The sequence below is a fragment of the Acytostelium subglobosum genome, assembly GCF_000787575.1.
Source record: "Acytostelium subglobosum LB1 DNA, scaffold: scaffold6, whole genome shotgun sequence".
Lineage (NCBI taxonomy): Eukaryota > Evosea > Eumycetozoa > Acytosteliales > Acytosteliaceae > Acytostelium > Acytostelium subglobosum.
Genome location: NW_012236532.1, coordinates 1,204,051 through 1,219,251, shown reverse-complemented (window position 1 = coordinate 1,219,251; position 15,201 = coordinate 1,204,051). Strand labels below are relative to the sequence as shown.

General features: G+C 44.1%; 5 protein-coding genes across 5 annotated transcripts; 3 read left to right on the top strand and 2 right to left on the bottom strand.

Moving 5' to 3' along the window:
* Window positions 1–291: 291 nt before the first annotated feature.
* Window positions 292–2,103, bottom strand: SAMD00019534_038260 (hypothetical protein; the record flags this gene model as incomplete). The annotated part of the gene is made up of 1 exon (XM_012904718.1): window positions 292–2,103. One exon carries the CDS (start codon window positions 2,101–2,103, stop codon window positions 292–294), a length of 1,812 nt encoding a protein of 603 aa, XP_012760172.1.
* A 2,745-nt stretch (window positions 2,104–4,848) lies between these two features.
* SAMD00019534_038250 (hypothetical protein) lies at window positions 4,849–5,121 on the bottom strand (the record flags this gene model as incomplete). The annotated part of the gene is made up of 1 exon (XM_012904717.1): window positions 4,849–5,121. One exon carries the CDS (start codon window positions 5,119–5,121, stop codon window positions 4,849–4,851), a length of 273 nt encoding a protein of 90 aa, XP_012760171.1.
* Window positions 5,122–5,557: 436 nt separating this feature from the next.
* On the top strand, window positions 5,558–5,770 carry SAMD00019534_038240 (hypothetical protein; the record flags this gene model as incomplete). The annotated part of the gene is made up of 1 exon (XM_012904716.1): window positions 5,558–5,770. The coding sequence occupies one exon, from the start codon at window positions 5,558–5,560 to the stop codon at window positions 5,768–5,770; it is 213 nt and encodes a 70-aa protein (XP_012760170.1).
* Window positions 5,771–8,132: 2,362 nt separating this feature from the next.
* On the top strand, window positions 8,133–9,995 carry SAMD00019534_038230 (hypothetical protein; the record flags this gene model as incomplete). The annotated part of the gene is made up of 1 exon (XM_012904715.1): window positions 8,133–9,995. One exon carries the CDS (start codon window positions 8,133–8,135, stop codon window positions 9,993–9,995), a length of 1,863 nt encoding a protein of 620 aa, XP_012760169.1.
* A 1,507-nt stretch (window positions 9,996–11,502) lies between these two features.
* SAMD00019534_038220 (hypothetical protein) lies at window positions 11,503–15,010 on the top strand (the record flags this gene model as incomplete). The annotated part of the gene is made up of 3 exons (XM_012904714.1): window positions 11,503–11,869; window positions 11,955–12,232; window positions 12,323–15,010. The coding sequence occupies 3 exons, from the start codon at window positions 11,503–11,505 to the stop codon at window positions 15,008–15,010; spliced, it is 3,333 nt and encodes a 1,110-aa protein (XP_012760168.1).
* Window positions 15,011–15,201: the final 191 nt, after the last annotated feature.

The window sequence follows — 15,201 nt, the reverse complement described above, 5'->3', positions numbered from 1 at the left end:
CGAATGATGAATGATGTACTACACTAAAGTGTTATTATCCGCCACCTAATTACATTTGGTATGTTTAGCTGCACCATGGAATCAATCATTCCAACAGTTGGAACTAACAAACAAACCAAACCAAACAGATAGTCAAGCATCATCATCATCATGGAACAACATACACACATCGAACCAGTGATTCCATTCCAAGTTGGTCCATCCAATGGACCATGTAGAATAATTATAATAATAATATATATATATACACATATTTAATTAAATAGGCACATAGTACAATTAATCAAACAATCATCTTTGGTGTTGTTGGAGCAGTGCCAGCTGTGCTCGCAGTTTGGCAATCTCTTGTTCGGAGGTCAAACGAAGAGATCGCTCATTGTCCAGTTCTTGTTTGAGTGTGTTGGTCTGCTTGACAAACTTGATTGCCAGTCCTTGTATCGCTTCCAGCATCTGATCCTTATTGCCAAACAATGAGAATGTACTCTTGATCTTTTGAGCGATAGCTGCTTCCTCATCTGTCATGCTTGGCTTGTTTGGTATTTGTATCTGTGTCTGAGACTGGGGCTGTGGCTGTGGCTGTGGCGGTGATGGGGCAATCACCACTGGTAGCGGTGCCGAGGCTGGCGGCTTGGATGATGTAACTGGAGGCGATGTGTTATGTTGAGGTGGTGAGTGAGATGAAGTCAATGAAGGTGTACTGGTCTGGGGAGAGGACAGTGGTGAAAGGACTGGATGTGATCCATTGGAAGATGCTGATGAGGCGGTGGGTCGTAAGAACATGTTGTTGCTGTTGACGCTGTTATAGCTGTTGTTTGAAACAACAGAGTTGCCACTTTGTTTGAGTGATGGTGACATTGCCAGTGGCGTGTTGCTGTTTGATGCCGACGCTTTTCGAGGAGATGTAGTGCTGGCGGTTGGCGGTGATATATCTTTGATGATCTCTACGCAGTTCTTGGGGAAGATGCCAAAGCTGCTCTTGAGCTTGCCGACCCACCAGTCGCCATCGATGTCCTTTGAGTTGTACACGAGGATCAGGTCGTCGGTCTTGATCGTCAGCTCGTCCATTGCTTGCTTGACATAGGACAGCGTGGCCCTGGTGAGGTAGTATGGCACATCCAAGTTGCATTGAGCGAGTGTGATACGTGTGCCTGCAGTTGGTTGAGCAAACATCGATGATAAAGGCTTGCGCGCCTTGGTATACTCTGATGAGTTTGGCAACGTCATATACTTTGTCGACTCTTGGTGGTCATCCTCTTCATCTCTTTTGGATTGTGCCTGTCCCGATCCATGAAGTGGACGTGCGCCACCATTCCTTGTAGTCTTCTCCTTTTCCGCTTCATCACTCACTGACATTGATGGACCAGACAACTCGCGACGAAGATGATTGTGTTGCTCCATCTGTTCTCCTGATGGACTGGTCGTGCTACGTGGCGTAGTCGATGTCTTATTCAATGCTCGTTGTAAGTCTGATGGCTGGACTGCGATCATTGGTGGAGTAGGGGAGCTGTTGCCATGTCCACCACCACCAACTCCATTATGATTGAATCTTGTTGGTGGCGAGGTGGAGGCTGAATGTGAGTGTGGCGATGTCGACAAGGATATCGATGCCGATGATATTGTGTTATAAATATTCCTTTGAGGAGGTGTAGTTGATTTCTTTTGTTGTTGTAGATGTTGTGTTGTAGTTGTTGGTATTGGTATCTGTGGCGACACTGAATGAACTGGCGAATGAGCCAATATTATACGATCTATCTCTGCAAAGTCATCCTCCAACTCCTTCAATGTAGGCGACACCTGTCCAACTGGACTGGCACTCTTTTTTATCTGCAAATGTTGAGTCGGCTGCTGAGATTGTGACTGTGACTGTGGTTGTGGAAAGGGTTGCTGCCTCTGGCTGGTGCCAAGTGGGTCTGCACCCAGGGTCTCCTTGTCATAGGTGACATAGGTATGTGGGAATAGTCCACGCTTGTCCAATAGTTCGCCACGCCACCATCCAGTGGCAGCAGTCTCGTATACTACAATAGTATCACCTCTACGAAATGACAACTGTGACTGATGTATCGCCTTGTGATCCTTGATCGCTACAACTTGGAAACAATTCATTTTCCAGTTGTCTTTTTTAATATTTCCAAATAAGAAGTTTGATTGATTTGTTAACTAAGGAGTGATTGATTCTGTCTGTCTGTCTGTGTATCAATGATTTAATGATTAATTGATTAATTAGACAATAGTGATGGAATGAGTATAGTGACATACTCACTCACTCAAAGGTGATCAACTATCACCTACTCCCTCACTCTAATATGATCATAGATCAGCAGATAGGGAATGGGTGATCGTGTAATTGATTCGAGCTACAGGTTTAAAGCTGGAACACGATCTGGAGAGAGGGGAATGGTGCGAGAGATGTGTCGGATGGATTATGAGTGAGTGAGTGATACACAACCTCCCCACCAATCACAAAGAAAGATATATGTGTTTGTTTATAATTACGGACAATGATATATATAAATGTGTGTTGTTGAAAGTGTCGCCTGTGGATTGATCAAAGTAGTCAATGTTGTTGTTGTCAACAATGATTGGTGTGTCAAGCATTATTCATACACACACATCTCTAATCAAATAACACCCCCCTCCAAGGTAAGCTTTACACACACTTATTTGTTTGCTCCATTAACACAACTAGTGTTGCAATCTCAGATCGATCGTTCAAGTAATTTACAGACTGAGTAAATGCATGCCTTTAATTCATTATTCTATTTACTCTTTCATGTTTGCTCACCATTCATTAGTAATTATATATATTCTACCATTCATTGGGTCGTACAATGATCACTCTCTATCAATCAATCAATCAAACAATCAGTCATTCAATCATTCTATCATTCAAATCAATGAATAATGATGATGATGAGGTACAGCATTTTCTTTAGAACCCAATCAATGTGAACATTGGACTACTCTTTTCATCCTGATTGAGATCTGCGTCATGACGTCCACGCTCCTCATGAGCGAGATAATCAACATTCTGCCATCCACCAACATCTAAAAGGAATGAGCAACATTGTCAAACAGGAATGAGGAGTTAGGCAACAATCTAGTTTCGGAGATGGACTTGTGTGAACTTTGGACCAGCATGACCAAGAGTACTCGATCATTGCCAACCAACTGGATAATGTTAGTCGCCAAAGTCACCGTGCCTCATCAATCTCAAGTCTGTTGTTGAATATTCAAACAATTAATCAAACTTAGTTCCGATGCGTCATTGCCCGATTACTTTGTCGATTACTTTGGCACTCAACAAAGTATACATTGGCAATTACTTGACGGTCTTCCCAACGATCACTGTGGCTTGGAAACAACTTTCTGATTGACTGATGACTGATTGATTGACTGACTGGCTGACTGGCTGACTGGTTGGGGGAGTGTTGGTCCAATTGTGATGCATGCCCTTTCAACAAGCTTAACTGCTCGCATAATCAGTCATCAGTCAATCAGAAAGATAGAACATTACATCTCAAATAGTGTGAGGCTCTGCTCTCATTCAATCATCACGGCCCACTTGGCACTCATCAGCAAGCACATCAAGATCAGAATGGACACCAGAGCAATGTCACAACAAGGCACATTCATTCATTAAGAGTATTCCTATCCTGATGGAGCGATCGTGGGGCTCACTTCACTCAGACTCTCAATCAAGGCTCATCCAGACCCCATCAACGTTGTAAACTTCATTCAATCATATACATTGGTGAACGATCACTCAGCCTCAATCAAGGCTCATCAACGTTGTGAACTTCATTGATGATGACACTGAGATGGTATTGAGTGATACAAATTCAAATGGACCGTTAAATGGTCAATCTGTTAATTAAATATATTTAAATATTTAATATTTAATTCAAAATGTGTGTTTATGAGTGTGTGAGTGTGTGTGTGTGTGTGTGTGTGTGTGAGTGTCACTTCTCACCCACTCACAGACTCTCTCATTGCGGTGAATGTCCTTGGACAAGTGGGCATTGACATCACTCATTACCATATCAACTTTAATACATGTATGTACACTTTTATAACATTATTACAATGTTACTATAATACTATCATCATTCTAATTCATAATACTAACATTGACTCTCTATCTCACCAACCTTCCAATCAATCAATCAATCAATCAATCATATCAATCAATCATATTATTATTATTTATAGACCACTGTTCGACAACAGGCGACCAAAGATTTTATATGGAAAGGATCAAGATGGAGTCAGGTTCTCACGCAGGGTTCCTCTTGATGTCGCATTTGTCATTGCGAATACTGTCCCATACGCTCCTCTCAACCAGGAGAATAGTAATGTCCAGCTCATTCACTGTATCTGTCTCAGGTTGTTACGATCGTTGCCTGTCTACCCCAGAAGGCAACCAGTATCCACCCCAAATCAAATGGGACCAAATCGTATGTTTACATCAAATGAACTCATTCATTCATTGATTGAGTGATGTCTTCCTGTCTGCTGTCAAACAAAGTACTAACCATCCTCGTCCATGTCCTTTTCATCCAAGACAATGAAATCAATCAACAACATTCCGACCTCGGACCGAGACCTGGAGACCATCTATATCCAACATTACCATCCAGTCATCCAGTCACCCAAGCAGACATTGGCCACCACCCACTACCTAGATACCAATATCCACCATCACCAGATTATGAGGTGGATGAGCCAGTCTGCTCTCCTCCGGTCCCTCTCCTTTTCAATTAGTAATTCACCTATTTATATCTTGCCGTCGATCAAGCAGATGAGTGATGGGTAAAACCCAAATATCTCTCGGCTGGCGATTGAAACCAATCAACCACCAACAACCAACAACAACAACAACAACAACAATATCAAAGTCGAGTTACCAACGCACCAATCCAGTGGTCCTACATCCATCACCCGAACCCAGATGACACAGTGGAGACGTTGTGATTCATTCACACGATGACCTGTCGTTGCGAGGTCTATTCCCTCCAAGTCATCCAGTGCCGTGCCAGTGCCGTGCCAGACCGAGTGCCATGCCGCCGAGCCAAGCCAGGCCAAGCCGAGGTGGACCTTTCCAGGACCGAATACTACTAACATTTCCTCCCATCACCATTTGGCCATCTCCGCAAGGGGGTGGCCGTGGCCCATCATGCAAGAGGGATGGGTCGGCCTGTCATGCAAGAGGGACGGGTGGGCCCATCATGTAAGAGGGGTGGGCACGGCCTGGGGACTACACCTGTCGCTATTAGACTTTGGGCAGCGTCGAGACAGGTATGGCAGCAACTTTGTTGACTTTGAGAGTTTCTTCTCATTGTCACAAGTGCTGCCTTTATTTTTTTTAAAGCCGTTGGGCAGCAACCGTGCCCAGGCGACATCATTGAGTTGTACTTTTCCAATTGTTGTTATTCTCCTTCCAAGTCACACTTGCACAACTCCTGATTTCATGGTTTATTAATGCTTTGATTATGATCATTCCTCAACTTGGCAGGATGGCTGCGGTCTGTCTAGTTGGAGACAGAGGCTTTGGTCACTGATGGCACATGGCGGCGCGGTTGTCAGCATTGCCGTCTGTCCAGTTGGAGACAGAGGTTCTGGACTGTGGTCAACTCGAGATGGACAACTTGGCAGCATGGCGTCGCACTTGTCAGCATGGCTGTCTGTCTGGTTGGAGTCAGAGGTTGTCGACGGTAGCCATCTGGGCATGGAGGCGGTCAACAAGGCGGGCGGTGGTCAACGTGGCAGTTAGTCAAGTTGGAGACAGAGGTCCTGGACTATGGTCAACGTGGAAGCACAGTGGTAGTCTATTTGGAGTCAGAGGTTCTGGGCTGTGGTCAACTCGAGATGGACAACTTGGTAACGTGGCGGTGGTCATGACTGTGGACTACTTGGCAGCATGGCGACCTCTGTCTAGTGGGAGACAGAGGTACTGGGCTGTGGTCATCCGCTAGAGACAGAGGTTCATGGACTCGGGGCAGCATTGCAACCTCTAGTCTAGCTGGAGACAGAGGTTCTGGACAACTTGGCAACATGGCGGACGACTGTACAGATGGAGATGGAGGTGGTCAACGTGGCAGCACGCTGGAAGTCAGAAGTTGGAGACAGAGGTTCTGGGCTGTGGACTGCTTGGCATGCACAACCTAAAATGTGGATGGCGCAGGCACAATGATGGCCGTCTGTCTAGATGGAGACAGAGTTTCAGAGCTGTGGTCACTCAGGTCATCATGGCGGACAGTCAAGTTGGAGACAGAAGTTCTGGGCTTGGTCAACATGGCATCATGGCGGTGGTCAGCATGGCTGAGTCACAATGGGCCCTTCAGTCTCCAGTTGGAGACAGAGGTTCTGGGCAGTGGCCATCTTGGCATCAAGGCTGTGGCGGCGTTCAACTTGGCGGTGGTCAGCGTGGCTGTATTTCAAGGTGGAGTCAGAGGTTCTGGGCTGTGGTCAATGTGGCGGCATGGCGGTCGGCAGCGTGGCAGTCTGTCTAGTTGGAGTCAGAGGCCAAGGGCTGTGGTCATCGTGGCGGATGGCGGCTGTCTATCTATTTGGAGACAGAGGTTCGGGGCCGTGGTCAACTCGAGATGGACAACTTGGTAGCTGGCGGCGGTCAGAGTGGCGGAGTCACAATGTTGGACATCAGACTAGTTGGAGACAGAGGTTCAGGGCTGTGGGCACTCAAGGCAGCGTGGCGACCCCAATCTGAAGTTGGAGACAGAGGTTCTGGGCAGTGGACGACTGTACAGATGGATACAGAGGTTCATGGCTGTGGTCAACGTGGTGGCATGGCGGACGTCAATCTAGTTGGAGACAGAGGTTCGGTAAGGTGACTCAGACTTGGGCAAGGACCACAAAGCGGGCTTCAAGGCACAAGGTCAAGGAGGAGATGAGAAGAAGAGGATAGTGTAAGTAAGCAGCAGATGGTTATGCAATTAGAAGTCTATTAGTACTCACTCATTGATTGATATCATAACTCAAACTCAGCAGTAACTCATCAGCAGTAGTGAGACAACAAGGCAGAACAAAGTGGTGAGTGATACATGTCAATGTGTTTATTATTGATGTATTTGTATATGTATGTATATGTGTATGTGTACAAGTAGGAGAGAGTGAGTGCAATGCCAATGAGATGAGTAGTCGCCCAGTGTCACAGTCACATGTGGTCCACGTCTAACCAACGAACATTTTGAACCCAACCGTCAATAATAATGGGCGCGAATTTCAAATTCAAATTTCATCACCTTACTTAAGTTCAATTTTTAAAAATTTTGGAAGTTCAAATAGATATCTAAATATCATTCTACTAAAGAACTATCCACGTTGATATATTTATGCCGATATCGGCGGATATACAAGACAACTACATAATCATTACCACATAGGCATTATTATTTATCAACCAAAGTTGACCATTTTACTAGAGGAATGAGTGGGTGTGTTTGGGTGTGAGCTGAAGTGGGGGAGATCGAGGGAAATGTTGAGAAGTGATAGCTTCCTGGTTTCCAAAGTCTCATCTTGATATCAATATAACTCAACTCACCTAAACTCAAATCAAGAACATTGAGATATTCAATCAATAATAATCATAGTAATAATAATAATAGTTTAATAGAATGCCATCTACAAAAACAATTAATGAACAACCAATAATATCAACATTCTCAAATAGATATTTGATTAGGAAGATATTTAAACATGTTAGAGAGGATATTGGAGGAGTACCAGACGATGAGTCATGGTGTTGGTTGGGAAGGAGGAGATATAATGATTGGAACAAAGCTTCAGAGATGATACAATATGGTCATTATTCATTATTAGTTGATAAGATTGCCAGTGGACATTGTGTAGAGCTCACCATTGAAGATCTAAACAACATACTCAAAGTCATTACATCATATCAACAATTCATTATTATTTATAATAATTATCAAGATATATTTATTGGTGAAGATTTGATATCATCTGCATGTGAAGCTGGTAACAAGGAGATTGTTCAACATCTACTCAATCAAACTGAGCCCATCACTTTGAGACACAAAGGTGCGATACAAGGTGCAGCAAAAGGTGGACACTTGGACCTACTCAATCATCTCTATGATAACAACATTGATCCAATGCCAGTTGGTACACCCAAGAAATCAGTCAACTTGTTGCTTGGAAAGGTTCTAGAGAAGAAGGTGTTGACATGGCTGGAGGGTGTGATCCATTCATCATTGGCACCAGCAAATGCATTCGATGTCATTCAATGGATGGTCGAGAATTTTGGAGAAACCGAGGTGATTGATATTGTTAAGGCTGCAGAGGACTATCCATCATTGTATAAGAGTGGGGAAGTTGGAATGATCCAAATGTCAAAGATAGTCAAACACTACTCAATCAGATCACTTTCACAAGATCATGTGATAAAGATGGTTTCCAATAATAGACCGAGATCACATCATAGAGCTGGTCTGTTGGCAAAGATCCAGATGAAGGAAGGAAATCCACTCCCATCCCCTGATGACTACATGGCTGAAATCAAGGCGTCTGTTATCAAGAGGTATCCTCAACTTCAACCTGGTGACCAAACTCAGGAGTTGTTGGTTGATTGTATCACAGCACATTTGATAGAGATCGATGTATTGACTATGCTCAGCAGAGAATGTTTGAACGTTTGGATCAAAGATGAATTGAAACTTGCCAAGATCCTCCAAGTGCCCATGTCAACATTGATCGATCATCTCATTGAAAATGCTCCACCAATCTCCCGAGTGTCATTGGTCAGCCAAACTCCAATATTGCCAGTGGCCGATACCAATCCAGTCACCAAGGAGAAGATTGTTACTATGATGGTCATGACACATGGTACTGCGGAACAAGTTGATGAGCTTATCACATTGATGGCCGAGAACAAGATCAAAGATGTCCAATCCACAGACTTGTTGGTCACCTCAATGTCCGGTCTATTGTCTCGCAAGGATGATGGAGTACTGACAATGAAGGCGATTAGAACACTTGAGAGCAAGTTCCCTGGTCTGCCACTCTTCAGTACAACATGTAGAATGTTCCATGCTAGAAATCTCATACCTGGAACCAATGAAGCACTCATCTATCTCCTGGACAACGTCCCCAACTGGGGCTGTGAACTTATTACTATCAAGAATCCAACTCTTGTCAAGAGGTTTGGTGATATCATCGTTGATCACATGGTTGCCCGTAACAAGATTGAACATCCACGATGCCTAGACCTCAATCCAATGTTCCTCAACATACTCCACTGCACATTGAGCACCTGTGACACAAGACTACTCTGCCACATCCTGTCATATGAGTCATCAATCAAGGCCAAGCGTAAACAGAGTCTGACCTTCTGTCAAGGATACAATGGCATACTTCTGCACCTCTTTGGTCTCCATCAAATGATGCAGGAGCGCATCACAATTGAACACGCCAAGTCATTGAGCATTCAATCAATCAAGCTATATCAATGGTTCCAGTCAGAAGAGGGCCAGGCATCATGCAAGACTGTTCTGACTCATGTGAGCAGGTTCAATGTTGAAGTGTTGGCCTACGTGTTGAAGTATGACAACAAGGAGTGTGTGTTTGATGAGTACACATTCGCGTTGATGCCCTGCCAGATGATACCATTGGTCAAGGAGACGTATCCAGATCGTTGGGAATCAATCTCACGCGATCAGATCAGATTGTACTCATTGGATTTCCTCAGACGTCTGGTTCAAGTGGACCCCAGTGTCATGGATTGGATTAAGAGTAACATCAAGTCACTGTCGGTCACACTACGCAGACGACCTGATCTATTACTTTGGCTAAGTAATCAGGGCGTTGGAATGATCGATGAGTTGGAGGTGATCATTCAGAAGCATGGTGATCCTACTGGTGTACTTGGTATGATTGTCAAGAAACAACAACAATCATTGCATGTTGTGCATCCAAATATGATCACTGCATGTGATATCACTGGTATGGCAATACAATAAAGATTGAGTGCGTGAGTGGTGATGATTTCACAACATTTGATTGGTAAACCAATCCAATCAATATTAGTCTTTGGGTCCTTGGTGGTGTGTGGGGTGGGCTTGTCATTTTACAAGGTGATCGCCTTACAAGAGAGAGCATATACACGTGCATACATACACATACTCGTATAACCAATCATTGTCCACATCCTTCCATCCAACCATCCACAAGTTGATCAACATCCACAAAGTATCCATTCGTGATTAGAGAGTTTGTTCATCGGACACTCTTCAAACATAAATAATGTATGTAATTGTATGTCTATGTTTGTGTGTTTGTCATTCAAATTAATGGTGTGGGCATCAATCAAATCAACTTGTGTCAGTTCATCGGTCACATCAACACACACTGTGTTGTGATCATTCACACACATATACACACAAACACATAAACATAAACAGACACAATTAAGTGACCAGTGGAAGTGTCAATGGATGTGCCGCGTGCCGTGTGTGGTTCAACTTATCCATCACTCACTGCGAGCTGCATTGGCAAATATAGATACAACACACTCAGACACACACACGATCACACTCGGCGATCCAGCTCAAGGGGTAGTGCCACCCTCTGCAACTATGTGTGTGAGTGACCACAGACCACACAAAGAGACACTCTCATCACATGATGATGTGTGCTGACTGGGGATTGATTGATTGATTGAATGGATGGCATGAAGATGAATGGCAAGATGGATGGCAGGATGGCGCGAGATGTATATACATGCCAGACATCTTGAGGAGATACATATCCGGTTCCCTCTCTCTTAAAACAAACAAACAGAGAGAGAGAGAGAGAGAAGAGAGGTTTTATTTAGTATTTACTGGTACGACACACATAACCAATCAACCAACTTCATCTCAACAACAACGCCCGCCCCCTCTAGCACTTCTCACAATCACAACGACCTCTTTCTTCAATTCATGTTTGATTGATTGACAGTGCAATTACTACTTCCTTACTTCCTTCATTCTTTCCTTCCTTCCTTCCTTCAATTCCTATCACATCACATTACATTACAATTCCATTCCAACTAACACCCCGATCACATCACACCAACCAGATAGTAGATAGATAGATAGACACGAACACTCATCTTTCAAACTCTCAACCAATCAACCAACAAATATTATAATATTAATTATTATTATTATTATTATTATTATACTTATTTCCACAACATTCAATCACAGACCATACAACAAACAGACAGTCGTCATTATCATCGCAGCGCATCATCCTCCTCCTCTCTTCACCTCGCCATCACATCACTTCTTTAAAGTTGTTGTTTATCTTAATCACACACAGAGAGTGCACACCCTTTTGATCATAATCGCACACCACCCCCCAACAACCACAACATACCTTAAACCTGGAAACAGGAATATTTGATTGTTCAGTGTGATCAATCTTTTAACATTCATATATACATTCATATATATATACTTTATATAATAATACATACAGAGAATGACAACAACATCAAAGATATTTGGAGTGGACCTGGAGACGATTGTTCAGGCCCAGGATGGAAAACAACCTAGATCAATAACAGATAACTCATCATTCCCAAAGAATCTACCATTTATTTTGATCGAGCTAGTGAATTGGCTGGAACATCATAATGCCTCCAACGAGGAGGGTCTATTCAGAATACCAGGCAACACTCAGACCATACAGGATTTGAAATCAGCCTACAACCAAGGCAATGCCGATCTCGACAAATACAACCAAGCCGATATCCACACCATAGCAGGATTGCTCAAACTATATCTACGCGAGTTACCAGAACCATTATTCATCTGGCGATATTATTCAACCTTTATAAAGGTGATCAGTATGTATTATTATTATTTTGGAAACAATGGAATGATCCCAGCACCTTCAAAATGTATTTACATAATTTTAAAATATTTGAGCAGAGAACCAGGATCATTTACAAAGGATGCTACATCTTAGGATGTTGGTATATGGACTTCCAAAGATAAATAGAGAGGTGTTATTATATTTAATGTCATTCCTGAATAGGATATCATTGAATGCCAATGTCAACAAGATGACCTCGGCAAACCTTGCAATGATATTCGCGCCCAACATCCTCCGTCACCAAAAAGAGAGTCTAAGTCAGATCATGGAGGATTCATCACACATCAACAGCATCATCAAATCACTCATAGAAGAGATATCATACATGTCAAAGGTAAGTATTAATTATTTCAAATTTTTGATTGATTGATCACTGACTGGAATTATTCCAATCACTTCCAAAATTAATCAATATTTATTTTAGATGACATCACATCTTGTATCATCACAGGAAGATGTTCCTGTACCTAAATTACCACAATCAGATTTACCATCATCGAGGATTGATTTGACGACAGAGATGGTGATCAATCAACAACATAATGAGTTTTTGTTTGCCAGAGCATTGTATCCTTACAAGTCGAATGGAAAGACACATCTACAATTTTCAAAGAATGATATGATCACATTGTTGGATATCAAGTCCGAGGATGGTTGGATGAAGGGAGAGTTCAGCGGTCGTGTTGGATACTTCCCCGCATCATTCGTCGAGATCGTCGCCACACCGCCACCAACAACGCCACAAACATTGTTATCCATATCCGAAGTGGACGAACAATTGCACGTCAGTCTATCATCCAGTTGTTGTGGCAACAATAATGGTGGCGCCACTGGCAACACTGTTACCAACACCCCAACATCATTATCGATACTCACTTCAAGCTCACTTTGTAGTTATGTAATATCCATTCCAACTCTATCCTCTTCATCATCAGCCTCACCCAACAAACAATCACCAACTCTCGAATCCAGTGGCGAACAAATCACATCACCTCTTATGAGTTCCAGTTCCGACGTCTCATCGACAACACCCCTCGCCAGTCAAGTCGCCACACCCACAGTCATGTCGGAAACGCGTCAACAACAGCCAACAGTATCACACTTTAGGAAGGCCACTCCCCACGCCACACTGATGCTCAATTTACCATTGCCACCTCCTCCACCTCCCGAGATCCAGCTTACTTCACCCAAGTCGCTCAACCTTCCGCCTCCACCCTCAGCCTTCTCATGTGGTGAGTCATTGAACACAAGCAGTAGCCTGTTGTCCATAAGCTCCGACTCTACATCTGGCTCATGTTCATTCTTGGTCGAGTCATTGCAGTCTGTCAGTTGTTCACTACAGGCTTCATCACAGGATGTATGTGACCTCAAGGAGATGTCAAGCGAGTTCAAGTCCGCAGACATTTGCAGGAAGCGCAAGGAGCGTGCCGAAGAGATGTTGCGCACAGAGAAGACCTACGTCAAGCAACTGAGTGTCATCTATGAACTGTTTATCGAGCCATCCAAGCGTACCAAGTCATTTGCATTGTCGGACGAGTTGCTCAACGTCTTTAGCTGTCTAGAGGTGATCATCAACGCACATCGAGCTCATATTCTCAAGGCATTGGACGAGCGAATGTTGATATGGGACGAGTGTCCACGAATGGGAGACATCTTCTGCAACAACACATCATTCATCAAGCTCTACAAACATTATGTCAACAACTACGACAAGTCGATCGCATCACTACAGCAGTGCAAGGACAAGAATGCAGAGTTCCGAAACTTTGTCAAGAGTTTGGATTACAGCGATCGTCTCTCTGGCCTGAACGTGGAGTCGTTCCTCATCCTTCCCGTTCAGCGCATACCTCGATATGTACTCTTGTTGCAAGATCTCCTCAAGTACACGAGCAGCTCACACGAGGACTATGTCCAGTTAAACGAGGCACTGTGCACGATCAAGGACTTTGCCGAGACCATCAACTTTAAGAAGAGCGAGGCCGACAACTATTTGCGCATTCAACAACTCCAGGACCAGATCAAGGACCTGCCTAGAGGCTATGCATTCGATCGCCGGAAGCGACTGGTACACGAGGGTCTGCTGCAGACATCAAAGAAGGAGAAGCTCTATGTTTATTTGTTCTCAGATGCGCTGATATTGACCAAGCCAGGCAAGGACAAGAACAGGTTCAAGTTGTTTATCAATCTCCAGACGACATCACTCAACACCACAGATGATGCCAATGTGATCAAGATCATCAGTCAGGAGGGAACGATCAAGTTCCAATGTGACAATGCAAAGGATCGCGAGTTGTGGACCAGGACGCTCAAGGAGACCATCGAGGCAGCACGCCAGGAGATGATCCAGTCAGCGTTTGGCGCCACTCTGTTGTCGTTGGGAGAGGGCAGCAAAGGCTTCAACAAGATACAGGACGAGAAGAACGCGCTCAAGAAGAAGAAGTTGGCCGAAGACTTATGCTCAAGCGAGTTGGAGTATGTCCAAGCATTGACCTACACGCAGACTGTGTTCCTTGGACCAATCAGACGATCACTTGGCACTTCCGCGCCACTGGTCAGCTACGCCGATGGTCTGGACATCTGTTCCAACTTTGAGACACTGCTCAACTGCCACACGACCTTTGCTGAGGTGCTGAAGGAGCGTGTGCAGGACTGGGACAACAAGCCAATCCTCTCGGACCTGTTCATCGAGAAGGCAGCCTTCCTAAAGCTGTACAACTACTATGTCCAGAACCACAATCTGAGTCTCAGCACAATCGAGTCATGCGTAGAGAAGAGTCAGAACTTTGCTATCTACCTGCGCAACATTGAGTTCAACGAGAAGGCAGAGCTGAAGCATCTGTTGGCTGAGCCCCTGCGTCGCATCTCTCGGTACTACCTCATTCTACAAGAGTTCCTACAGTTGACACGACCCAAACAAGACGATCATGACAACCTGCTAAAGGTTGTGGCGAAGCTTAAGGAACAGAATGACACCTACACAATCTCGACGATGCGCGACACCAGCGGTGCCAGTGGCAAGTCATCGCCACACAAGTCCAAGTCAATGCGAGTCAAGCCTCCCAAGTTGTCCAAAGAGGGCAAGATTAACCAGACTAGTTTCTTTGCTGTTTGATCGAATAAGGTTGCAATAAACTTGTTTATAAACTGTCCTGTATCCAGTATCCAATGTACATGTATGTTTGTGTTCCAACTGATGCATCAGCACTTGTTGCTTCGGCTCGCGGCGAGCGTGTATATACAATCCATGATCCTCCTTTTGAAATGTCTCGCCATTGCCATCGACAGGAGGAGGGAGGATGAATA